The sequence below is a fragment of the Mirounga angustirostris genome, unplaced genomic scaffold, assembly GCF_029215605.1.
Source record: "Mirounga angustirostris isolate CCGP_5_RB_7025 unplaced genomic scaffold, mMirAng1.0.hap1 SCAF_10, whole genome shotgun sequence".
Classification (NCBI taxonomy): Eukaryota; Metazoa; Chordata; class Mammalia; order Carnivora; family Phocidae; genus Mirounga; species Mirounga angustirostris.
Window position 1 is genome coordinate 70,723,867 of NW_026991718.1, and position 26,595 is coordinate 70,750,461.

General features: G+C 43.9%; 1 protein-coding gene across 1 annotated transcript in view; it reads left to right on the forward strand.

Annotated features, from left to right (window-relative positions):
* The first annotated feature begins 14,690 nt into the window (after window positions 1-14,690).
* The window catches only part of LHCGR (luteinizing hormone/choriogonadotropin receptor), a 54,673-nt gene continuing 42,768 nt past the window's right edge, over window positions 14,691-26,595 (forward strand). Inside the window, exon 1 of the mRNA XM_064571778.1 lies at window positions 14,691-14,860. Within this exon, the coding sequence (XP_064427848.1) occupies window positions 14,709-14,860 (152 nt within the window). The 5' untranslated portion in view covers window positions 14,691-14,708. The remainder of the gene's footprint in view (window positions 14,861-26,595) is intronic.

Consider the following 26,595-nt stretch of genomic DNA (forward strand, 5'->3'; position numbering starts at 1 on the left):
CACTCCTCTTGTTGCTCTTGCGGGCATTCTTCAGTCTCTTCAGTGGGGTCACCAAGGCCAGTCACGGCAGTCTCTTGCTCAGTCCACAGTTAGGAAGTCAACTGCTTCCTAAAAGGAGGAAGCAGTCCTTTCCACTTTGTGGCAATGGAGCAAAGAACAGAAAAGACCATGTATGGAAAGAAAAGCAGAGAGACTTTGTATACAATTGGGCTCTTTGGTTGTAAGCAATTGAAAAAAATATAGACGAAATAATAATAATCTGTTGGGACAACAGAACATTGGGTAATGTCCTAGAACTGAAGAAAGATCTGAACGAGCAGTCCTCAAGAAGGACAGGAGAAGAACAGTTCCAAGAATTTCAGTCAGTACCTCACAGATGAAAGAAGAATGACTCAGCTCCGGCCGCCACTGAAGATTAAACCCCAGGCGAGAGTCTGAGGGGCCCAACCCCAGGCACATGCTTGCCACCTCTTGGATAAGAGACTTGAAGGCCAAGGAGTACTCAGATCAACAGGTTAACCAAACACATTAAAGAGGGGACAGAGAGTTCCCCTAAAAGAAAAGCAGAGAGCTGCTACCAAATGAAGGGAATACTAAGTTGGCAAGATGACTAGTGACCATGATAGACAGAAGAGAGCTTGTCCAGGTAACAAGTTGCCAGGGGCAGGGCATCGTGTGTGGAGGAGAGCAAAACATCCTCACCCTAATAATGACATCTGCTACTTAAAATGAACTTGAAACAACTACAGATGCAAAAACCAAGAGCTGGCTGAAGATAAATAGTACAAATATTAATATAAGAAGATAATCACCCCAGAGCAGACTGTGTGGAAAGAGGAAAGAATAGGTCACATCCAATAGGATCAGGCTATTTGGAAACAGTTGGAAAAGAAAACTATAGAACAGACCAAAAAGAGGATGATTTTCTTAAGAATAAATATTTTAAGAGCTACCCTATGACCCAGCAATTGCACTACTGGGTATTTACCCCAAAGATACAAATGTAGTGATCCGAAGGGGTACATGCACCCCGATGTTTATAGCAGCAATGTCCACAATAGCCAAACTGTGGAAAGAGCCAAGATGTCCATCGACAGATGAATGGATAAAGAAGATATGGTGTATATATATATATATATATATATATATATATATATATATATATATATACACACACACACACACACACACACACAATGGAATATTATGCAGCCATCAAAAAACACGAACTCTTGCCATTTGCAACGACATGGATGGAGCTAGAGGGTATTATGCTAAGCGAAATAAGTCAATCAGAGAAAGACAAGTATCATATGATCTCACTGATATGAGGAATTCTTAATCTCAGGAAACAAACTGAGAGTTGCTGGAGTGGTGGGGGGTGGGAGGGATGGGGTGGCTGGGTGATGGACATTGGGGAGGGTATGTGCTATGGTGAATGCTTTGAATTGTGTAAGACTGATGAATCACAGACCTGTACCTCTGAAACAAATAATACATTATAGGTTAAAAAAAAAAAAGAAGATAGTAGGAAGAGAAAAATGAAGGGAGGGAAATCAGAGGGGGAGACGAACCATGAGAGACTATGGACTCTGAGAAACAAACTGAGGGTTTTAGAGGGGAGGGGGGTGGGGGGATGGGTTAGCCTGGTGATGGGTATTAAGGAGGGCATGTATCGAATAGAATACTGGGTGTTATATGCAAACAAGGAATCATGGAACACTACATCAAAAACTAATGATGTATGGTGACTAACATAACATAATAAAATAAAATTTAAAAAAGGAAAAAAAGAATAAATATTTTATCAGTTATTTTGAAAGGAGCAACTTGAGATTTATTCAAGAATACCACCCCAAAAACATATGTCATTGCTGTATAAAATTATGTCCAGGCTACCTATGTAGGAAAATACACATAATTCTCAATTATATGTGAGTTCAGCTACTGTCAACTAATTTCTTTATGGTCTTCACAGAGTCCCTAGTTAAAGAATCCATCCTCTTATTACCAAATATTGATACCTTGACTGGATATCATTCCAGGGAAGATTCTGAGCACCAGAGTAGACAAAAACAGGTAAGCACTGGCACTTAAGAGATGGTATCTCAAGATTTATTTCTCTGTATGTGCACTGTGTGTGCATAAAAACTGAAACGTAGAATTTTAAAAACAAAAATGCTATGTCAAGGTGGTATTTCTCAAACTAGGATCCTACACATCAGCTCTCTGAGATTTTCTTGAGGGAAAGGAAAGAACAGAGTTCCATGAATTAAAGGAAACAGAGCCTAGAAATAGAAGTCTTGTATTAGGAGAACACTAAGGCAGCTCACTGGCCAGGTACTGAGGACCATGGTAAGAAGTGACCGTGAAAGCAAAACAGAAACAAAAAGCTGTGGAACAGCTGGGTGAGGTATCCCATCTGGAAAGTAAACCATCAAAGGAGTGAGTGGTAGTGACCCAGGGCCTACAGGTTGTATCCCTTTGTTCTCAACCATAAGCTTATCTTTCCTTTTCAAGAATAAGTCATTTGGCAATGACATGGATAAATGTCAGAATAATGATGCTGAGTGAAAGAAGCCAGACAAAAAAAGAGTATATGTTGTATAATTCCATTTATATAAGATTCTAGAATATGCAAACTAATCTATAGTGATAGAAAGCAAATCAGTGATTGGGGATGAGAGGGTGGGATGGGTGGAAAGCAGAGGTCTAAATTACAAAAGGATGGGGGAAGATTTTGGTGGTGACGATATGTTCATTTTCTTGATTGTAGTGATGGCTTCACATGTGGTGATGTCAAACACATTCAATCGTACACTTTAAACAGGTACATGTTATTGTATATCAATTAGATCTTGATAAGGCTCTTTAAAAAAAAAAGAATATGTGAGCTTTAATCTATAACAATTTCTCAACCTCAGCACTATTGACATTTTGGGCCAGACTTCTTTGTTGGAGGCTATCATATATCACAAGATGTTTGGCAGCATCCCTGGCCTCTACCCACTATTATGATAATCAAAAATGATTCCAGGCATTGCCAAATGTCCTCTGCTGGGAAGGGAGGAAGGGGAGATACACCCCTAGTTGATAACCACATGCCTCTAAGAATTCGGCAAGGTTGCAAAGGAGGTAAGGGAAGAGACCAACCCCAGGGCCTCGGTGCTGTGGATGGCACAGAGCGGCCAGCAAGCGGGCAGGAGCAGGTGCAGCTGGAGGGCTCGGGGCTCCTGCCCCTAATGCCATGAGATGCCCAAGTCAGTGCTGGAGGAGCTGAGAAGGCTCCGACAACAGCAAAAACTCAAGGGAAAAGTGAGAAGGATGTAAATAACACCTTGAGCTTGTTTATATTGCCCCGAGTACTTTTATGCATATCATCTCATGGGTCTTTACAAGGTGCACGTAAACAGAAGAGGGGCGAATATCGCTCTCCTCATTTTCCAGACCTAGAAGGAGTGTCTGTCCATCAGCCTCTGAGCTCCTAGGTGGCTGAGCACAGTGTTAGGAAAGGACGGTTGGATAACCCTTCACCTAGTCAGAGCTGCGGGATAACAACCTTGCAGGGCTACGAGGAAGGCTTCTGAATCTCTGATGGCCATCCAACAAGTCTCAGGCTGTTACACGGCAGGTGAGGAATTTAGTTGCGAAAGTTTCACTTAAGGAACCCTTTCTGGGGGTGAGTCTTGTCAGACGAAGAATGTATATGATGGAAGGATGTTGAAGAACATCCTTTTCTGGTGCCGAACAATAGGAGGAACTTGCTTTGCTGGGATGACTTAAAGCTACCGACAGAGGCAGGAGGATAAATCCGAGGGCTGAGCCCAGCCCCTCCAGTGCTGTGAGTCTGCGCAGTAAGAGGAGGGGAGAGAATTCAGGAGTGGGGGACGGAAGGTCGTTTGAAGTGAGATTTTAGATTCATCCTCAGCATGTTTAGGAAGGGGCTAGATTTCAGTGCATCCAGCCCCTTCCCCCCTTTTCTTTTCCCTTCACAGATATTGACAGCTTTCCTTCAGAGAAACACTCATTTACATGCAGTGCGAAGGTCACAATGCCTCTCCTTGAACAGAAGAAAGCATTGTTCCCCAGAAGAACTGCAGACCTGTGCAGGAGGTTGAGAGAGATTTGGGGAAAAGGCATTCTTGAACCACATAGGTGATAACCACATATTCCACCCCTCCCGCAGCCCCCAAAGAACCTAAGTTAGTCCTCAGTGCCGGCTGACCACAGCAAGCAGATTCATTCACAGATTCATCACACCAACATCCCAACTGCAACCTAGTTATCAGAATTTAATGACCATCCTGGTGTGTGTTTAAGATGTGATAATATTTTGATGCCCGTGCTTGTGTTTTTGGAGTGCCTTTCTTCTAGAGTTGCTCAAGGAATGTTCTATATGGGCTTTTTAATTTTTTATTACATATCAACAACTTGATGGTGAAATACAAGCAGAATCATCAAGAAGGAAAAATCCCAGACCTTTTCACCATAAAACCTAAACTGATGTCAAGATACAATGGTCTCTCCTTGCATTAATATTGTACAGATATAACTTTTCGTAATTGCAATGAATGTACCCATAGTATTTTAAGGTTTTATTTTAGTTAACATTACAGAATCTAGATTTTTTTTTTTGCATTCCTACCTCATTTACATATTTTTTAAAAGCCATGTGATATTCAGTTTGTTAACATACCAGATTATTTAAACAAAGTGCCATGGTTTGGTCATTCGCATTGTTTTCCATTGAGAGAGAAAAGTCCTAATGAGAATATTGCAGTTATCTCCCAATATTTTACCCATTCATTCATTATGTATTCATTCATTCATGGAGCAAGATGGAACAGAAAGAGGGACAAATCTTGAGTCCTTGGCAGCATCTTACTGCTGTCATACTGACTCTGGGCTGCCTACCACCTAAACCCCTACTTATTTAAGCCACAGCAAAAAGCAGCTAAAAGCAATCCTGATACACCACTGAAACCTCTCTTATGTGCACCCTACCCCTCCTGTCATTGCTCCTATTTCTGAGGGCAAGGTATCCCTCTTGCTATTAGAACTAGCCCTCCACATGCATTCTTGATCCCATCCCCTCCCCTGCCTCCTCTTAGACCATGTTCATGATGGCCTTTCTTATTTGCGTCCTCTATCTCTCCCTCCATTCTGGCTCCTTTTTATGTCTCCTATGCCTGTTAGGATCTCCCTTCCCTTTACCCAGCCCACTCCTAGAGTAACTCTCGCTTCCTCTTCTTCTTTTTGCCACCTGACTTCTTGACAGACTGGCCTTCGCCTACTCATCCTCAGTTTCTTCCCCGCTGGCTGTCACCGCCAAAACTGTGGAACCAGCAGTAAGTCCGCCGACCCCCTAGTTAGCAAGTCCCACAGCCTTTTCAGACCCTATCCTCCTCCAGCTTTCTGCATATGGCTCTTCAGATCACCTTTTCCTTCTTCTTTAAACTTTCTTTAAAAGTATAAATATGTTATGTAGATTTTGGAGAGAATTATTTTAAATGGCTGAAAAAAATGAACATAGAACTACACCCATCTATTTCCTTTTCTTTCCTGGATGTCACTAAAATGTAGTAAGGATTTTTTTTTTTTTTAATACACTCTCTCCACTCTGCCCTGCAAAAAAGGAATCATCCAAAAGATTAAGGGAATGAGAGAAGAAATAGTTTGTGGCAGGGATAAGACTGCTCAGCCCTCGGTCTGTAGGAGTGTAATTGACCAAGGGCCCCACTGCCCGGCTCTGAAACCCACATAAGATCCACAGCTGAGTTTGGGTCCGGGCCCTGCTTCCCCAGGGCTGCTCTCACCTAATGACTGAGCATGGACATTCCCAGGAGACCCGGGACTCCTCCTCAGTCCCCTTTGGCTCAAGGGTTCCTGCCAGTCTTGCTGAACTGCCTCAGACTACACTGTGGTCTAGGTGGCTTCCACCCCGGCTTCTTTCCTTCTCTCCCTCATTGTCATCTCTGGGTGATGCTCTCTCAGCCTTCCATGGCTCCCTCCCCGCTTTCTCTCACACAGGGGATTCCCTAATAAAATCCGTGAGCATTTGGTATCATCTTGGAATCTGCCTCTTGGAAAACTGCAGGTGAAAGATTTCAACAAATATTTGGAAGATAACAAGCAGATGAAGGAGCAGCAGCTGATGTAAGCAGTGTGACCCAAAAGCCAAGCATAAAGGAATGCTGATAAGCATTGAGCCAATTCCACCAGCAGATCTAGAAAGTCTCAGGACTCAGGAGATGCAACTTACTGCAGAAGTTGAGGGGTGGGGGTGGGGGGTACAATGTGGAGCTAAAAACAGCTCTCTTCGTGGAAAGTCTATATCCAGAGAGATTACGCCACCAGATCCTCTCCCTGACCCTGTCCACCCTCCACCATCTAAGCCATGCCAAACTCCTGACCCACAGAAACTGTGTAATAACAAAAATGTGCTGTCTTAGGCAGCTTGGTTTGTGATAATTTATTACACAGCAATAGAGAATTAAAACAGATAGCTATGAAAGTATATTATTTAGAAATGAAGCAAATGCCAGGGTTTTAGATGAGGGAGGAATATGAAAATATTATACTTTTTAATATTAGGTATAGCTTTAAATCTGGATAATTTTAGCAGTTTCTGATGCAAAAAAAATTTTTAAGTAAAACCTTAAACACGTTTTATGACTGTTCAGGTGGTCGTTACTACCTGAGATTGGCTGAAACTGGGAAAGCCAGAGTCTGAGGGAAGGTGAAAGCCAGGAGTGAGAGAGACCAGAGGCTGATGTAAAGTACAGAGTGTAGCATCCTAAGCTCCATAAAGAGCAAGATTTGGAAGGAAGACTTGGAAATCAAACCAGTTAGGAGGGGTTTAGGATGTTTACAGAGCTACCCTGGCCCCCTGAGAACCATGTAACTGCTGAGAACACCAGCTGGTATCTGAGGCTTGCTTTAGACGTCACCAGGCACACGGAGCATGGCCCCGGTTTAGAGGTATGGGACTCGGACAGAAAATGTGTCTGTTCTTCTCTCCTTAAAGGAACATGTTTACATTTTTGGACTTACAATGTAAACATTATTTTATAGTCTCACTTTTTTATTTGACTTATCCAACTTTCCTATGTCCATAAATTAGCCAAATTATTATAAATTACAGCATATTTCATTGATTGAGTGAATCATAATTTCTTTAAATTACTATAATTTTGCTGAATATTTAGGTTCTCTTATAGAAATACTCCTATGTTGAACATCTTCATTCTCATGGCATTTTTATGCTGTTCAAGTATCTTCTTTGGAAAATTCTGTTCTAGAATCCCTGGATGGAGGGGTATGTATGTACATATGCCTGGGTCTAGATGGGAATCACCATATTGCTTCCCAAAAGGCTTAAATCATTTTAAATGCGTGAGCATATCTATTTTACAATTATTTCTCTACCATTTGGTGTTTCCTTTTAGTGACTTTTCTCTTGGCTAATTTGGTAGAAGTCAAGTCCTAAGCAGGATTTTCTTTAGGTTTCCTATCTTTAATTTCAAAGAAGAATAAACTCTTCCTTTGTGTTGACCTACCCTTTATCTTGTTGCTGGCATGGATGGTCTATTCCTTCCATTCTGCCTTCTGCCCAGCTTTCCTGGAACCTGTCTGATGGCTTCCCTGATCCTTCCTCCTCCTCCCTGAGGTAGATATGCCCGGCTGTCCCCCTTCTCTTCCAACATCCTCTCCCTGGATCTCATCTGGAGCACTGTTTCTCCGAGAGTAGATTGGGGTCCCTTCTCAAAAGAAATCACTTGAGACACTTTTTTAAAATGCACATTCCCTGTGATGACACCAAATGTATAGAAACAGAATCTCCCAAAGTTGTGCCCCCCCAAATCAGCTTCTTAAGCAAATTGTCAAAAGTGAGTGTAAGAGTTTGACAACCCCTGGGACACCTGGGGGGCGCAGTTGGTTAAGTGTCTGACTCTTGGTTTCTGCTCAGGTTGTTTCTCAGGGTCGTGAGTTCAAGTCCCGTATCAGGCTCTGTGCTCAGCATGGAGTCTGCTTAAGATTCTCTCTCCCTCTCCTTTTGCCCCTCCCCCACCCTCTGAAATAAATCTTTAAAAAAAAAAAAAGAGTTTGACAACCACTGATGTGGAACCCGCAAATGTGATTCCCCCCCCCCCCCGCTTTCAGTTTCCCTTGAGTGGCCCCAGGACAGTTAAGCTGCCTCCCGGGTCCCTCCAGCCAGCTGTCCCTCAAACCCCACGCACCATCTTCCAGAGCTCTCGCAGTAGCCGCTGATCCCCTTTTGCTGAAATCCGTTCTTCCAGTCTGTCAGCCTCACGAGCACAATTCAGTACTGACAGCTCCTTCCAAACTAGTCTTTGGAGGAGATTCCCTTTCTGATACAGGCCTTGCAGGCCCTAGGGTAATGACTGACCTCTCTGTCTGCATGCCACATGATGTCCAGAAAGCATAATTCAGTGTGACAGATATTATCAGACAGATATTAGCAGCTGCAGGCTGACAGACGTGCGTCTCTAATGGAGCCCTACCAAGTCTCAGCGGGCCAGAGAGCCCCACACTGTGCACCCCCGGGGGGCAGGATGAATGCAGGAAGGAAAGAGAAGAGGGCTGCTGCCTCCACTTAAAGCAGCCAGGAGGTTTTTTTTTTCACCCTCCAGGCCCCCATCTCCATGTTCTGAATGCATCTGAGGGCAAAGCCTACAGACGGATCCTGGCAGAGCTCTGATGGGAGGAAGATTCCTATGGAAACTCCCTCCCCTCAACAAGCTGCATCTACCTCCTAAACTCTACACTTCTACACACCCTGGGTCTTCACACCACCCTGCGCCTTCAGAAATTATTCTGGAAGTAAATAAGTCAGATGAAGATATAATCAAATCAATGTGCTCCCTCCCTGTGCTGTATTTTCACTTTTAAAACGGAGAGAGGGATATACTGATAACTTTGGGATTTATAGACCTTGAGTATCCACATGAAAGAACGGAGGGAGAAGAAGACAGATAAGGGCAATCTCTCCTCTCACCACCAAATTCACACATTATATCCATGCAAAGGTAGGTTCTGGCTTCCAGTTCAGTTGAAGGGGTTCTTTGCCATAAAAGTCAGACACCTGAAAATTTGTGAATAAATCAGCTGTCTCAAGGTGTATTCCCAAATCAGTATTCTCAAAGTGTGTCCTGAAGAAACATCTATCCTCCACGTATACTCTATAGCCCTCTTAGAGATTCAGAATGTGTGTTAAAAGTTCTGAGAAATCGTCTAGTACAAAATTTTAACTTTTTTAACCCAGTTTTTCCCAAATTTCTTCAGCTTTGACAACTTTTCCCTAAATACTGCCAATTAGCATGGTGGGCAACCAGTATCCTGTGGCATACACTTCGATAAAGTCTACATCCATTTTTTTAAAAATCAAATCCTGTTTCATTGTTGATTTATTTCATCATTTCAGAAAGTTTTGTCTCTCTCCTCCTGTTGGCTCTACCTAATTTGATTTCTACACCAAGGTCACAAGTTTACTAGGAGGCCCTCTCTAAAATGGAAAGAAAATGCTTGGTGAATTATTTAGCAAAGTGCCACTTCTCTAAAAAGAAGAAGAATGTGGCTCTATGCCACTACCTCTTTGTTCACTCATTCATCATTCATTCATTTGCTCATTCACCCCCTCCACCAGTTTAATCCCAGAAGCACGTCGATAAATACTATCGATGCAAAGGAGAAAAAATCCACTGTGTTTGCGATGAGTCCTGTAACGGAGGTAAGAATAGAAAAACCCTATTTCTTCCCTATCTGAGAGCAGGTAGGGGAAGTAGTGGGTCAAAGAAAGGTCACAGACAGTAGAGATAGTAGAGGTTAGAAATTTTGGTGGCAAGTGAAACTCAACTCCAACGAGCTTAATTAAGCAAAAGAGGAAATGTATTGGCTCATTACTTGGGAAGTCCAAGGGAGGTGCTGGCCTCAGACGGTTTGCCCCCAACGGTCTCTCATCTCTGTTTTTCTCTCTGTAGCTTTAGTCACTGTCAGAGCAGATGGGCTTTTTTCATGAGACAAGGACAGCAACCGCCAATTCATTCACATCCTCGGGCAACATCATGACCAGAAAGTGTGTCAGCTTTAGAGAGGGAGTCTCAGGCCCCAGGAAGGTCTCACCCTCCACTCCCAGACCTACCCCCAGGACCAGGGCCCAGACGCCCATCAGCCTGCAGCTTCTAGTTAGTTCCTCCTAAGGCCACAGAAGCCCCAGAGCAGCGCTGGAGGTGGGCACAGCTGATCACATCTCTGATTCACACCATGTAGACAGTGAAATGGAGAACAAAATTCCCAAGCAAGCTACAAGAGGTGTTGCACAAAATTTCTGAGTGTAACTTGCAGGGGTCACCTTTCTTGTTTTGTTTGGTTTTGTTCCAGGTGGCAAGGTGAGAAGCTCACAGGGGTAACTGTATTTTTCTTTCCTTACACATTTTTCTTTCCTCTGCCCTACATTCACCTTTTCTTCTGAGGGACAGGTAAAACTACTGTTTTCAAGAGGAACAAATATCTGTTACGGTACTAACAGGACATATGTTCAAGAATCAGAAAATTTGCCTATTCTACTTGAGGTTTTTTTTTTATTATTATTTTGCTGACTTCCTCCAACTCCAATGTCTTAGTATGACATAAAGTGCTACTGAGTTCTGATCTAGTCAGGCATAAAGAAGAATAGGATTCCCCTCTAAAAAAAAAAAAGAAAAAGAAAGAAAAGAAAAATAGGATCCATAATCTTGTGAAATTGTTCACTCCCCCCACTGACAAATTAAAATAAATTTAAATTTAAAAATTAAAATAAACTGATTGCTATTTTTAAAAAAATGCCTCAGCATTACAACCAATTGAGCAATTTTACACAAATGCACACTACTATTTGTATACTTGTGCTTACATATGCCATGTTTCTTTAACAGTGCACCAAAATTCTTAGGCTTCATTCAGAGTCCTTAGTAAGGATTCTTGAGCCTTGTCTTCCTGAGGTAAATTTAATTCTAAAATTTCCATTTTAGTGTTTCACCAATTATGCTCTGAGTACCTCATGAATCATAATTACATGGGGAGCTTGTTAAAACGCAGACTCCTTAGGGCCACCTGAGTGGCTCACTCAGTTAAGTTTCTGACTCTTGCTTTCAGCTCAGGTCATGATCTCATGGGTCGAAGGACTGAGCCCAGCCTCCAGCTCCCTGCTCAGTGGGGAGTCTGCCTGATATTCTCTCTCTCTCCCTCTGCCCCTCCACCACCACCACCCCCACTCATGCTCTCTCTCTCTCTCTCTCAAATAAATAAATCTTTAAAAAATAAAATAAAATGCAGACTCCTGGGGGCACCTCTGTGACTCAGTCAATTAGGCAACCGACTTTGGATTTTTGCTCAGGTCATGATCTCAGGGTTGTGAAACTGAGCCCCTAGTTGGGCTCCATGATAAGTGTGGAGCCTGCTCAAGGTTCTCTCTCTCTCTCTCCCTCCCTCTCCCTCCCTCTCCCTCCCTCTCCCTCTGCCCCACCCCCCTTAAAAATGCAGACTCCTAGGCCCCACTCCATACCAGCTGAATCAGAATTTCTCTGGGGACAGTGTCCCAGGAGTCTTTGTCTTTAAAATTTCCCAAATGATACTTTGCATCCTAAAATATAAGAAGCCCTGCTCTAGAATTTGGGAGAGTTTTATTAGGATTTCTGAGTTGTGGTATCAGATATTTCTGTATCTCTAAGGCAGGATAAACTTCTTGTGAATTCCATGAACTTTAGTTTGTCAGTAAAATATAATAGCAATCCCCATGGGTCATGCTCTTTTGAAGTTCTGTGACAAAAGTAACTATAAGCATAGTTATAGTACACAGAATCCCTTCAGATTTAAAAATATCTCATCTAAATAGGTCACATATTAATGAGTAGGAGAGGTAAATTCCATTGTAACAAACTTTTGTGATTATAACAAACAATTCAATGTAATTTTGTTAAAATAGGTACATAGGTACATTGCAAGAACCGACACAATAATTAAAATCCAACTGACACAATAATTAAAATCCAACTGAAATTAATTTCAGTTAGATAGAAAAATTTTATGAAAACTCATTAAGGTTGTGAATTCTCCTCGAAATGAACAACTTACCCTCTTCATAAACAGGATTTTACTTTCAATCCAAGACAAGCAATAAGAAGTCAATGTACACAGTCTGACTCTTTCCACCACTAATACTGTCCACAAAGACCTTGCATTTTAGAGCTAGAAGAGCCTTAGGGATTGTGAACTCCAACCCCTCCTCTTAGATGAAGAAACCAAAGACCAAGTCACACAGCTGATGACAGAACAGGAAAAAAAAAAAAAAATCCAGATGCCCTGATGGCCCAGTCCTTCTCCTATTAGAGTATAAGTAGCCCCCAAGGATACCCAAGCACAGAATCAAATGGTTCTTCAGGGGCAAGTGGAAGCAACCATTCTTTTTACATAACAGATATGCTGTGAAGGAAAAAGAAAAAGCCACATGAAATGTAAGATTTGAAATAAATACCACTCAGCCACCGTGAGTTATTCCTTCTCTCCTACAATTCAAGCTACATGGTGGAAAGATTTGAAAACCCCAGTGCTACTCCAACTTCCCTACCAAAATTTGACAAATTAGAAGAGGAGAGAATATGTGACCCCAAAGTAGTCATGAGTAATTACCTGATACCTATCCAGATTGATCCAGTGTGGTGGAGAATAAATCAAGCAAGGCTGTTAAGTTCTTCTCAGATGATTTACTAAACATATGCTAGAGGTCTGCACTTGGGTTTCACTTATTCATTCTGTTATTCAATAGATATAGACTGAGCACCTACTAGAAGCTAGAAGCTATGACATGTTCAAGCAATGTTAAGATCAATAGACGGGGGAAGGAAAACTAAAGCCATCATTACAATGTGTTACATTACAGACTATAGAATCAGGTGTCACAGGCACAAACTCAGCTAGGTTGTGTCAAAGATGGTGTTACAGTGAAAATGACATTGAGCTCAGTCTTCAAGGAAAACCAGGAGTTTAACTAATGGGATATGGGAAAGGAATAAAAAAAATCATTCCAGGTAAATGAATAGCATATGCAGGGGCACATGGGTGGCTCAGTCGTTAAGCATCTGCTTTCAGCTCAGGTCAGGATCCCAGGTCGAGCACCTAATCACATCGCATCACTTTGGGCTCCCTGCCCTGCGGGAGGCCTGCTTCTCCCTCTCCCACTCCCCCTGCTTGTGTTCCCTCTCTCACTGTCTCTCTCTCTGTCAAATAAATAAATAAAATCTTTTTAAAAAATTTAAAAATGAATAGCATATGCAGAAGTATGAAAGGGTGAGATCAACTAAGCAGTTGGAGAGAGGGATCCTAAAAAGAAAGACAGTATTATAGGCATAAGCTTTGTTTTTCGTGCTATCTAGCATAATGTGGGGAAAGCCATTTTTTTAATAATAATTTTTAAAAATCTACCTTCCTTGGGCAAAAAAACTCACAAGCGACTACATACTCGTGACTGAGTCAGTCTGACTTGAGAAAAAGAAAGAAAGAAATCTGTTCTTTCACTTCCTGTCTGTAGAGTCTTAGACGCCTTCTAGGCTCTCAAAGTCCACCTCTTCCAGCAAGACTTCCAGGATTTCCAGAGTCCAAACAGAGTCATTGTAAAGGCGGAAGGAAAAGCGTTTTAATGATGAAACTGAATAGGGGAAATTATGCGTTCCCATAGTTAACCATAAAATTGTCTCCTTTCTAAATCCTTCATATGCAGATCACAGAGTGATTTTTTGCACTGGTAAGATAAAGTGGGTGATGGATGTAAGTTCAAACAGGTTTCCACTGCTTAAGAACTGTGTGATGTCAGGGAAGTCACGTAACCTCTCCCGACATCATTTTTCTTGCTGCAAACGCCTGGGGAGTTTGTTGTAAAGTTTAGACATGACTGGCAGGAGGGCACCTGTCACAGGGTCTAGCCTGTAAGGGGCCTCTCCTTGGGGCAGTTGCTGTACATTATCATCACTCTTTCATTCATTCAACAAATCTTTATTAAAGACTTAACATGTAGAAGCCGGGGATAGAAAAATAAATCTGAACTGGATTTTGCTCTCCAGGACGTCACAATCCATAGTGGAGATAGAGAACAGACTCAAATAGCTATACTATAAGGGAAAAAAGTGGTTACTACCAAGAAAAATACAGAGAAATTACTTGCGAAGTTGAGAGAACAGAGATTACTTGTGGGGAGGGAGTTGGTGGGGGAGAAGGAGAAAGGTTTTAGGGCTGAGAACCAAGGAGAGGAAAAGCATCGGCGCAGGGTAGAGTAATTCGTCTGCTCCTCTCACAGATGAAATAAGAGAATTCTCGTTCCTGGAAGCGACAAATCTCACTCAACTTCACACTCGGTTGCAGCAGGGCCTGGGTGAGAATTCAGAACTCCCCAGCCCTCGCCCGAAGCATTCACCATTAACCACACTCCCCTTCCTATAACTGGAGGGCAGGCCAGGGAAAGCCGCAGAAAGGAGGGGGGGGGGTCGCTGGCCACTACCCCAGGTCGGGGCACAACGGTCTCAGCAGCCGAGGGCGGCGGGCGGGCGCGGGAGAGGGGGTGGGCAGACCAAGGGGCGGGGAGAGGGGCGCGGGCGGCACTCCGGGGCTGGCCAGGGCACCCGCGCGGCCGCCAGAGCCCGCGCTCACGCTCGCCTGCCATGGGGCGGCGGGTGCCGGCCCTGCGGCCGCTGCTGGCGCTGCTGCTGCTGCTGCCGCGGGCGCTTCCCGGGGCGCACTGCCCGGAGCCCTGCCGCTGCCCGCCCGACGGCGCCCTGCGCTGCCCCGGCCCGCGGGCCGGCCTCACCCGACTGTGAGTACGCGGCGCCCCGCCCCGGCACCCTCGCTCGCTCCGGGCCACCTTGTCTCCCTGCTCTTTGGCCCCCTTTACCTGGAAGCTTGGAGAAGACGGCTTCGCCCTATCAAATTCCACCACCTTTTAAAGTGGTGAGAAGGCAAAGCTTGGGGACTGTCTTTGCCATCCCGCGCCGCGCCTTGGGTGGAGGCCCCGCCTGCGGGCGCACCCTGCAGCCCCTGGCGACCCCAGGCCCGCGATTTCCCCCGTCGGGGCTGTGGCAAGGGGCGTGGAATTGCCCACAAGCCACGGGGTAAGGCCTGCTCCCTGCTGCTGCTGGAAGGGGAGCGGGCGTGATGCTTCTCAATCAGCAGCTGTCTCCGTCTTTGACCCTTGCGCCAGCCAGCGCGGTGAAGGTTACTGTGGCCTCTGGCACCCTGCGCTCCTCTAGGCATGGGTTGGCGCGCCCTATGGCAAGGGGTGACCTAGTCACTCAACCGGGATTGCTGGCTGGCCGCCTCTCCCAACCAGTGCCCAGGCGCACCTTAGTAAGCTTATGAGCCACTGCTCTGCCCCTTCCCGGACGCACTTGAAGTTCTATCCGGTTGTCTGATCAAGGTGTGCCTTCTGTCACACCTCCCACACACCACCCAGGCCTCCCGTTTACAGAGGTGACTAAAAGAAGTGCATACATCAGCAAGCAGGTGGAGGAAGTTGTTTACTGACGTGATGGGGTGGAGAGACGAAGGGCCTTTGGTGGAAGTGTATCAGTGTCAACCTGGTCTCTTCTCTGCGATTTAGAAAAAGGCACCACACAGTGGGGCGCCTGGGTGGCTCAGTCAGTCCAACGTCTGCCTTCCGCTCAGGTCATGATCTCAGGGTCCTGGGATCAAGCCCTGCATCCGGCTCCATGTGGAAGGGGGCGGTGTCTGGTTCTCCCTCTCCCTCTGCCCCTCCCCCTGCTTGTTCTCTCTCTCTCTCTCTCTCTCTCTCTCTCTCTCTCTCTCTCTCCCCCTCTCTCTCTTTCCCTATCTCTCATGAATAAATAAAATCTTTAACAAAAAAAGAAAAGAAAAAGGTACCACACATTATATGATTCTATTTACATGAAATGTCCAGATAGAAAGCAGATTAGTAGCTGCCGGGTAGGGGTGAAGGCCCAGTGACTGCTAATGGCTGTGGCTTCTGGGGATAACAAAAGTTGCTTAAAAGTAGATTGTGGTGATGATTGCACAACTCCACAGACATACTAAAAACCATTCTGTACACTTTAAATGGGTGAATATTACAGCATATAAATTATATCTCAATAAAGTTGTTAAAAGAAAAGAAAGAAAAGTACTGTAAAAGTATCCAAAAGGCACTAGGCTGGTGGGGGCTGTGGTTATATTCTAACCATTGGCAGTGATGAAATTCCATTCTTGGGGAGGAAAGAGGCAATCCCCCATGTCTCCTTGGGCCCCAGCAGTCAGTCAAGAGTCCACTTTATGAAGGGAGTTCCCCTTCCTCCTGAGGAGCTGAGCCTCTCCCCTCAAAAAGTTAGTGGCCGATGATCATGGGGCACCGGGGTGGCTCAATCGGTTAAGCATCCCACTCTTGATTTTGGCTCAAGTCATGATCTCAGGGTTGAGAGAGCCAGCCCCACATCGGCCTCCAGTACTGGGTATGGAGCCTGCTTAAGATTCTCTCTCTCCCTCGGGGCGCCTGGGTGGCTCAGTCGGTTAAGCATCTGCCTTCGGCTCAGGTCATGATCCCAGCGTCCTGGGATCGAGCCCCACATCGGGCTCCTTGTTCAGCGGGGAGCCGGTCTCCCTCCCTCTGCCTGCTGCTCCCCCTGCTTGTGCTCGCTATCTCTCATTCTCGCTCTCTGACAAATATATAAAATCTTAAAGAGAGAGAGATTCAAAAGAAAGAAAGAAAGAAAGTTAGTGGCCTTCAGGCAATGTTTGCAGTTGAGGGATACAGTTTAAAGATTAAGGGGTTTATATTAATTAGTTTCCATTAATTATCTTGTCAGCTCAATTCCCTGAAGGTGAGGACCATGCTGAGACAATTGGTTTCAATCAATCAACAAATTCATGGAAGCTGCCTCCCAAGTCCCAGCCCTTGTCCTTCCCTGACAAACCTCCCGTCTTGCTCTTATGAATGATTGTACCACTAACAGCCTTTCTCACTCGCCCAGTACTTTCATACAGACTGCAAGAAACTGAGGTCCAAAGAATTGGAATAACCTGACCAAGGTCCCCTTTTGCTATTGAGTAGCAAAGACTGTTAATTGTGTTTTTATATTTGCTTGTCTTTGTAAGAAAAGTACCCTTTCCTAAATTCATGCACACACGCACACGCACACACTATCCTGACATCCACACTAAGAGCATCTTCTAGACATGTAGACACCTTAGGTCAGCAAGCATGCTGCCCCTCACAAGGTCAGGCTTCCTGAACATCAAGTAATCCTCCTTTAGGCGAGAACCCTATGGGCACGATAAAGTGACCTCAACATCCATCCATATACCAAGAGAAATACATAAGAAGGGATAGAAGGGTAGTTACTTTAAGGCAATGTTACTCAAAGTGTGGTCCTAGACCAGCACCATTAACATCACCTGGGAAATGTTAGAAAAGTGCACTCTTGAGCCCACCCCCAATCTACTGAATCAGAAACTCTGAGGATGTGGTACAACAGCTGGTGTTTTAACAAGCTCCCCAAGTGGTTCTGATGCATGCTAAAGTTTGAGAACCAAGATATTACTCTCCATGAAGGATATAATCTTGTGGAAAGCAAGAGTATGCTTTCAAATTCCTTTGCCATATACTTTCCTTCCTCATGCCCCCCCCAACACACACACACATACAAAATACCTATTTATTGCAAAAGGCAGCTATGATCAAATTAAAAGCCCAAACTCTGATACATACGGAGAATATGCAGGATTGAGAAAAGGTTTTGTTCGTTTTTGTCTTCAAAGAGGAATAAGGGAAGGAATGCATGGAGGACAGACTGAAGATAGGAGGGCCGGGGGAGAATATATTTAAGGGAGTAAGATCTCTGTGAGAGTGGGAGAAGAGTATCATCTCAGATCACAGGGGAAGGGTTAATCTGAGAGAGGATGCTTCTGAGTCCTGGGGGGATGGATAAAGGTATAACTTCGCATTGAGGCAGAAGACAGGAAAAGTGAACAGCTTCATACTGAAATCCTCTTTCCTTGACGATGAATGAATGAAATGGTAAACTAATTACAAGATAGGAAAAAAATGTTATGAATAACAAATTATCAGGGGGTTGCCACAAAAAAAAAGCTGAAATTATGAAAGAAGGCAACCAGAAGAAGAGAGATAGAGTCTTACGAAGTCACGCACAGGGTCTGACTCTGCAGAAAGAAGGGCAGCACTCTTGTTTCTGGGGGTTGGAGGAGCCAAGTATTATTGCACAACATTTTAGAATTCATCATTGCCTCTCAGTAGGTGCTAGCTTGTATTTTAATCTTCCAGGCCTTGGAGGTCTGCCTTGTAAGACTTCCATCTAAAGTCCATTATTTGGTTTAAAGGGGGGAAAAAAGGAATATGGATTACGATTGTTTGTCATTGACAAGCCTACTGTTTGCAAATTTTGAAAATGGCACTGTTCAATCATTTATATCTTTCTACCTCTTCCATGTTTTATTAAAAACTTAGGTATTTAAAATCTAAAATGTGATACAAAAAATAACCTCCCACATGTTCATTCATTCTAATGGGGGGGAGTAAAAGAAAAAAATTGATTTAAAACATTTCCTTTTCCTTTTCTTATTAGTTTCAGACAACTGGAAGGAGAGGGGAAAAAAATGTTTTTCACCTTGCCATGGTTATATTAAGATCTTTGTCTCTATGACAACAGAAAGGTTGATCTTCTTGATATGGAAATAGCTTCTGAAAAATCTGTTAGTTAGAAAATGCTAATAATAATAATGGCAATTTATTTTTTGCATGTCGTGCCTACTGAACAGAGATTAAACTTTAAACTTTATTATAAGACACAATCCAAAGTCTTTGGAAGGATAAAATGTGCTGTATCTATCAATCCAATGTTACAGGAAGATGTTAGTCTCCTGACATCTTTCCTGAATGTATTTCTCCTTCTCATACCTTCTGTGAAAATCAGGTCCAGAACAGCATTCAATGCTGTAGAGGGATGTACAGGTGAAGGGCATGGTTCCAGTCCTCGAGGAGTCCACAATCTAGATAGAAACACACACAAGAGAGTGGTGTGGCCAAGGAGAGAGGCAACAAGGGTCTAGGAATTCAGAGAACAAAGCAATTACTATGGACTGAAATCTCCAAGGGAAGACTTCACGTGCAAAGGGTTATGGGGCTGAACCTTGAAAGAGAGAAAGGAAGAAGAGTCCCAGTGGAAGAACACCAGGTTAGAGTAGATTCAGATTCCTTGCTGAGAAGCAAAGAATAAGCTGAATGGATTTGAGCTTTTTAAGTCTCTCCTAGGCTCTTAGGGGAATTTTTTTAAAGGAAAATATAAAATCGTCAGAAACATTTGCTTACATTACCCAGAGGGTTGTGCAAAAACAAAATTTTTTTAAAATCCTAATATATAGTTCTTAATTAATAAATTTTCAATCAGAGTCATTCTTGGACAACTGATTATAAAGACATTAAGTAAAAATCATGACTTGGAGTCACTTCCCCATGAAGTTTTCTCCTATGTCTCCTCCCTCCCATACAGGCATCCTTTGATACCCTGTACTTACCTGTATTTTTGCACATACCCTGCCATAATGTAACCATTTATTCAAAATAAGCCTCTTCTAAGATGTGGTATATATATATACAATGGAATATTATGAAGCCATCAAAAGGAATGAGATCTTGCCGTTTGCAATGACGTGGATGGAACTGGAGGGTATTATGTTGAGTGAAATAAGTCAAAAAGAGAAAGACATGTATCATATGGTCTCACTGATATGAGGAATTCTTAATCACAAGAAACAAACTGAGGGTTGCTGGAGTGGGGGGTGGGGTGGGAGGGATGGGGTGACTGGGTGATAGACACTGGGGAGGGTATGTGCTCTGGTAAGCGCTGTGAATTGTGCAAGACTGTTGAATCTCAGATCTGTACCTCTGAAACAAATAATGCAGTATATGTTAAGAAAAAAAAAAAAAGAAGAAGAAGAGGGTAGCGGGAGGGGAAGAGTGAAGCGGGGGAAATCGGAGGGGTAGACGAACCATGAGAGACGGTGGACTCTGAAAAACAAATGGGGTTCTAGAGGGAGGGGGGTGGGAGGATGGGTTAGCCTGGTGGTGGGTATTGAGGAGGGCACGTTCTGCATGGAGCACTGGGTGTTGTGCACAAACAATGAATCACGGAACACTTCATCTAAAATTAATGATGTAATGTATGGGGATTAACATAAGAATAAAAAAAATTAAAAAATTTAAAAGTAAAAAAAAAATAAAGAATAAAATTCATTAAGGAAAAGAAAAAACAAAATAAGCCTCTTCTGCTAGAGCAGGGTTTCTCAACCTCAGCACAACTGACATTTAGAGCCAAATAATTGTTTATTGTGGAGGGCTGTTTTGTACATATAAGATGTTTAGCAGCATCCCTGACCTCCACCTACTAGATGCCAGTCATACTGCCCTCCCAAATTATGACAACCAAAAATGGCTCTAGACATTTGCCCAATGCCCCATTGGGGGCAAGATCCACCCCCACCCTTGGTTTTGAATCACTGTGCTAAAGTAAGAACCACAACCACTTGAAGAGATCCTATTCCACTTAGGAATCCCTGAATTTTATGGGTATTATGATTCACATTCAGCACACATTCAACACACATTCAAGTGGTTATTGAACTATTATGATTATCAAACTGAGTAAACAGCTGAATAGGAACAATGAACCAATGCAAAAAAAAAAAATGTATATTAGTTATCATGTACTGCACCTAAACATCATTTTAAAAATCTCCATCCTACAGGATAGGGAGATGAGGAGGTGCTGTGGGTCATGGAGGGAGTTCTTTGTGTTGTGTCAACGTCTAGGTTCTAGATTTCACAGACCTCCAGTATATCCTCTGAACGGGCATAGTAAACGTATCAGCTTCAAAGAAGCAAGACTATATGAGTATATCCCATCCAAACTGCTTTGATTTTTGTTATTTGTTTACTTTAACTCACTTATTAGAGAAAAATCAATCCTCAGCCCAGGATCCATTAAAACCAACCAAAACAATCCCCTAGGAGCCCAGATTGAGACCAATGGGTTCCCAGTCCAGGGTGCAAGGTAAGAGTTTACAAGACATGGAGAAGCCTACCAAGTTCTTGCAAGTACAACAGCTTGGCCCTGCCCTCAGCTTCCATGCAGCTGGGCCTGACCCAGAAAAAAAAAAAAAAATCTCCGAATTCATAAAACTCATGCCCCAGCTCCTAACACCACCGCCCCCACACACCCAACGAAAGCAAAGGCCCAAGGTAGAGGTTGATCTTGAACTTCTGACTCAAGTCTCCCAGCCACACCTTTAAGGCAATTCTTAAACCTGGCTGTGCCTATAAACAGACTCCATGGGGGAAGCTTTGCAAGGACCAGATTTTATTAGTTTAAAAATCATCCTTTTGGGGACAGTGAATGATGGCCCCTAGCAGAACACTAAAAAGGCAAGCAACAGAGTTCCCAAAATCTCAGTGGAAGTGTAGAGCCAAAAAGGTTCACACACCAATTCCTTTGGCATAGGACCCAGCTCCCCCCTTGGAGAGCAACAAGTCCTTGGGGTTTTTTCCTGCCTTGTTCTTTTTTATTTCAAAAGCAGTAAGTCAGATTAATTCAGGGCTCGAGTTCTTCTCCTTTACCCCCCTCTATCTTCTTCCCAAGCCTCTCAGTTTGGCTTCTTTTCACGTCTTGAAATGAGACACAAAAGCCTTTCTTCCAAAATGTAATCTATCAGAGTGGCTGCACCAGATGGTGTCTTGGCAGTGTGTAACTATAATCTTACATATGGAACTTTAAAGTCAGGTGAGTCATGGTGGTGGAGAGAGACCCTGCTGCTCACTTCCAGACCCAAGGGGGCTGGCTCCACAGAAGCATATGTATTCTGTTCTGGGAGCTTCCCTTGGTGTGCGAAAAATCATATTTAATGCAGATTTTAGCAAATTTCTCACCAGCTCTTTTTTTAAGAGGAGAATTAAAATAATCCCACCTCACCCACCAGGCAGGTGGGCTCTCTGAATTGGTGGGCAGCTTCTAACAGCTTCTCTCCATGGGCTTCATTTCCTCCCAGCTTCTGCCTCACAGGGAGAGGACATCCCCTCCCAGTCAGCAAACCACTCACAGCTGTGCACTGTGTGGTCCTGAGCCACAGCTCTTTAATGCCACCTGAGCCAAATTCAGAAAAGCCCAATTTATAAGTAAAACTCAACTTTCAGAATGAAGAGGTTTTTTTGGTTCCCCCCACCCCCCGCTGCTGTGACATTTGTCCTTGGCTCTGATGAAATGAGGTGACCCCTGGGTTCCTAATTCTACTTAAGGAGCCGCAACAGACAAGATTTCTGAGCCCACAGGAGTAGGGCTGCTCTGGTATGACAAGGTAGGGGCCAAGGCAGCCTTCCAAGTATCTGAATTGATCAACAGGACAAAGACTGGGCAGATCCGAGTTCTAGCACAAGGTCTCCCTCCCCTAACTTGCACCATGGGTTCGGGCCAGTGATAAAACCGCTGTACCGTCTATAAAAGGGGCAGGATGGTCCCTGCCCCTGAGGGGGGCTGACTGTAGTGAAGATAAACGAGCCAAGCTGGCAGAGCCAAAAGTACCGGGAAATAAAGGTTTCACATAACTACAAAGTGTGATTGTAACAATCTGATGGTACAGAGAAGACTGCAAACCCACAGCTGGGGTATGAGGTTGAACAGAAAATACCTCTCATCCAAGGGGCAAGCCTGGTGGAATAGTTTTGTTCCTGAGAGGTGTTAATTAGAGGAAAATGACCCACTAGGTCTTCTCAAACTGGAGGGTGAATAAGTTAGAATCTCAAAATAGCAGAGCTCATTATTGCCTGGAGTCTGATATGCTAGTCTTTTCAGTCCAGGCTGAGCTGCCTTTCAAACATGCCACCTAACACCTGATTAGAGGCTGTTTTCTATTGTTCAACTGGATTAATCCTGTGTATCCAGCTAGAGCATCTGATCTATTCTGGGTCCTTACTTTTCCCCATTCCCTATCCCAAGGCTCAGGCTGACACACAGAAGACCTTCAGGGCAGACCTGTAGACCATCTGGGAACTACATACTGAAGCATACAGGACAATGTGCAGAATCTGTAGACACTGTCCCTGCCCTCCAAGAGCTTCTAGTCTTCAGCCATAGGAGAGAGAGATGACTGCAGAGAAATGCAGAAGGTGGGGAAGGTTATAAACCCAGTCTGGTAGGAGTTCAGAAAAGGGGGCCAGCCCTTCTAGTCTGAGTAATGAAGAAACCTCAGTGGAGGCATCGCTTGAGTTGTAGTTCTCTGATCCTCCCTCTCTACGGGGGGCAGCCAGACCAGTGTGGTCCTCCCAAAAGCTCAGTCCTGCTCTCTGACACCAGCTTGGAGAGGCCACCGGGGAATCACTATTCAGAGCCTTCTGCTCTCTCACTGACTACCACACCCCTCGCTATGGATCCTCAATGGAACAGAGCATTACTTCCCCCAGGAAAGGTCGGCGGGGCTCTGGTTAAGGCTTTTCTTATTTGTAAGCACCGGAAATCAACTCTGACAAATTTAATCATCAGAGGTCAACTTGATAGACGAATAAGAAGGAAGGTAGAAGGATGTGGGCAAGATCCAGGAAGCATTTGGCATTTTCGCAGCAAGAGATCAGTTCCCATTTCTCTGGATTCCACCTTTACAATGAGTCAGCTCCACAGAGTCCTTTCTACTACAAGTCTGAAATCCCCGAGAGAGAGAGAGAGAGAGAGAGAGAGAGAGAGAATCTGACTGCCTCAGGCCCCACCCCCAAGGCAAGAGCATAGGCTCACAATCAATGAAATGCTCCCACAATGAGATGCTTCTAAAGAAGGGGCATTTTTGAGCAAGACAGCCACACAAACTGGTGTCCACCAGAGCTGAGGAGTTAATGAAAAGTGAAGGCACACATGCCAATAATTTCAGGCATTTTTTTTTTAAGATTTTATTTATTTGAGAGAGAGAGAGCGAACATGAGCGGGGTGAGGGCAGAGGGAGAAGCAGACTCCCTACTGAGCAGGGAGCCCGATGCAGGATTTGATCCCAGGACCCTGACCCGAGCCGAAGGAAGACGCTTAACCAATTGAGCCACCCAGGTGCCCCATTTCACTCACTTTAAATCCATCCTCAGATTAATTAAAAGTATGTAGTATATCAGTTGCAACCAGCTTTTACAGGCTCACTTAAAAAAAAAAAAAGGTTTGTAAGTGTCTGGAACTGGAGCTTGCAATGAAAGAGTTTCCTGAAGCATATCTTCAGTGTCACTGTCCTGACAACATAATATTCTCCGCTTCTAAAAAATACTTTTGAGAAATGATTATAGATGATGCAGATGTTCCCTGAGGAGAATTCAACATGTAGTTTTATTTACCAGAGTTATTCTTGTCATGTTATATTATTGCTAGAAGAATTCAGTTTAGGGGGTAAAGATTGGGTTATTTTGCTTTGTGTCTTTAGAAAACTTTAAATGGGTTTTGAGTGAGGGCTTAGATGTGTTACTGTATTCCTCAGAGGCTTTATATTTTTAATTTAGTTGTTGCACAAATGACTTGGAAAATCCATTATCCAGTGGATCTTCTTGAAAATTTTGGTTCACGGTATAATTCATAAGCTCCTCACAGCTTCTTGGGTGCTCTGGAAAGTCTGTCTTGGAGGAGAGTCACCCAAATTGCACTTCCCCATGGGAGGGTTCCAACTGACTGAACTTTTTAAAGTCGGTGAGCAAATGAGAGCTCTGCAGAGTGGTTCTCTAGGATTGTAATGTTTAATGGAAAATTGTTCTTTATCATTTCTTAAAAGGGCTATCAGGTGACACCTGTAAGAGATAACTGAGCCCAAAAGAAAGGTACCAAGTGGGTGTATTTACCCTCCCTCTCGGTTGTCGTATCTATAATCAGTAGAAAGTTAAGAGTCAGGAACAAGTCACAGATATTTTATAGATTAAAGCATGACTCATGACAAATAGAAGAGTCCATCCCAACGTTCTGAACCCATCAGCCCCCACCCTCACCAAGCCCCCCCCCCTTGACAAGGAAGTTAGAGTTGACACTAGAAGTAGCTGGGGTAGCTTGAATCCTTCACAGTAAGCAGCTGTGAGTCAGAAGTACTTACTGTGCTCTTATCTTGTGTTAGATGCTGTATTAGTATTATATAAACATTTCCTTATTTAATCTCAAAAATCGCTGGGGTAGTTAGTATCATCAGTCTTTTATGAATGAAGCTGTGATTTGAACGCAGGCGTTCTGGCTCCAGAGTCTGTAGTCTTCACTGCCCCACGATGCTGCTTCCAGAGAGAAAGCATATGCAGTTGGTGATGGTGGCATATTCTGGAAAGTACAGAGCACCTGAGAGAGAGATCTTTAACCAAAGGTAGGAGCTGACCAGCAGAGACGGGAGGATGTGCCAGATGGTGGAGACCGTGTGAATGAAGGCAGAAAAGGGAGAGGCAAGTTCAGGAAGTACAATAGGCTGATTTGTCCAGGGTGGCACGGTCCAGCAAAAATATAACGTCAGGCGCCTGGGTGGCTCAGTGGGTTAAGCGTCTGCCTTCGGCTCAGGTCATGATCCTGGAGTCCCAGGATCGAGTCCCACATCAGGCTCCCTGCTGAGCAGGGAGTCTGCTTCTCCCTCAGACCCTCCCCCCATCATGCTCTCTCTCTCTCTCTCATTCTCTCTCTCTCTCAAATAAATAAATAAAATCTTTAAAAATACATATATAACGTCAACCATGTGTTTGATCTTCATTTTCTAATAGCCACATTTAAAAAGCTTTTAAAAGGTGAAATCAATTTCAGTGAAATGTTTCATTTAATCCACATGTACAAAATATTATCATTTCAATATGTAATCAGTACAAAAGTTATTCATGAGATACTTTATATTCCTTTTTTCTTGCCGAGTCTTTGACAGCTGGTATGTATGGAACACTTTACAGTGCATCTCGATTCGGACCAGCCATGTTTCAAGTGCTCAATGGCCATGTGTGGCTGGTGGCTGCCTGATTGGGCAGCAAAAGTTTATTGTATGGGTTATGTGAGAGAAATAGTGGGTGACAGGACCAGCAAATGAGGTTTGAGCCTTTATTTGGAGGGCCTGCAGGCTGAGACATGCATAGATAGTAGGCAGGCCAAGGGGAGGTACAGAAGATAACTGAGTATGATAGTATCATGGTGGGAGTTATCAGGAAGATTAATCTAGACCTGTTAGGGGAAACCCAGGGTGGGGTGAGGGGAAACCAAGTCAAGGACTATTCGGGGTGGAGAAAAGAATGCCCAAGAAATTTGGCAGTGGGAAAGGAATAAAGGGGCTGGAAGCAAGAGACAGTTGTGAAGGCAGGGTCCACCAGAGAATGGGCGCTCAGTAGTGGAACAGAGGAAACAGTCATACAGGGTAACTGGTAAATTCTCAAATAACAGTACAGCGGGGAAAAAACTGAGTAGTCATTCTTGCTGAGGAGGATATGGGAAAGAGAGACAACCCAGTCTGGTAGGCTCATGGAGGAACAGGAATTTGAGCAGCATCTTTGGAGTTTAAGACTGTGAGCAC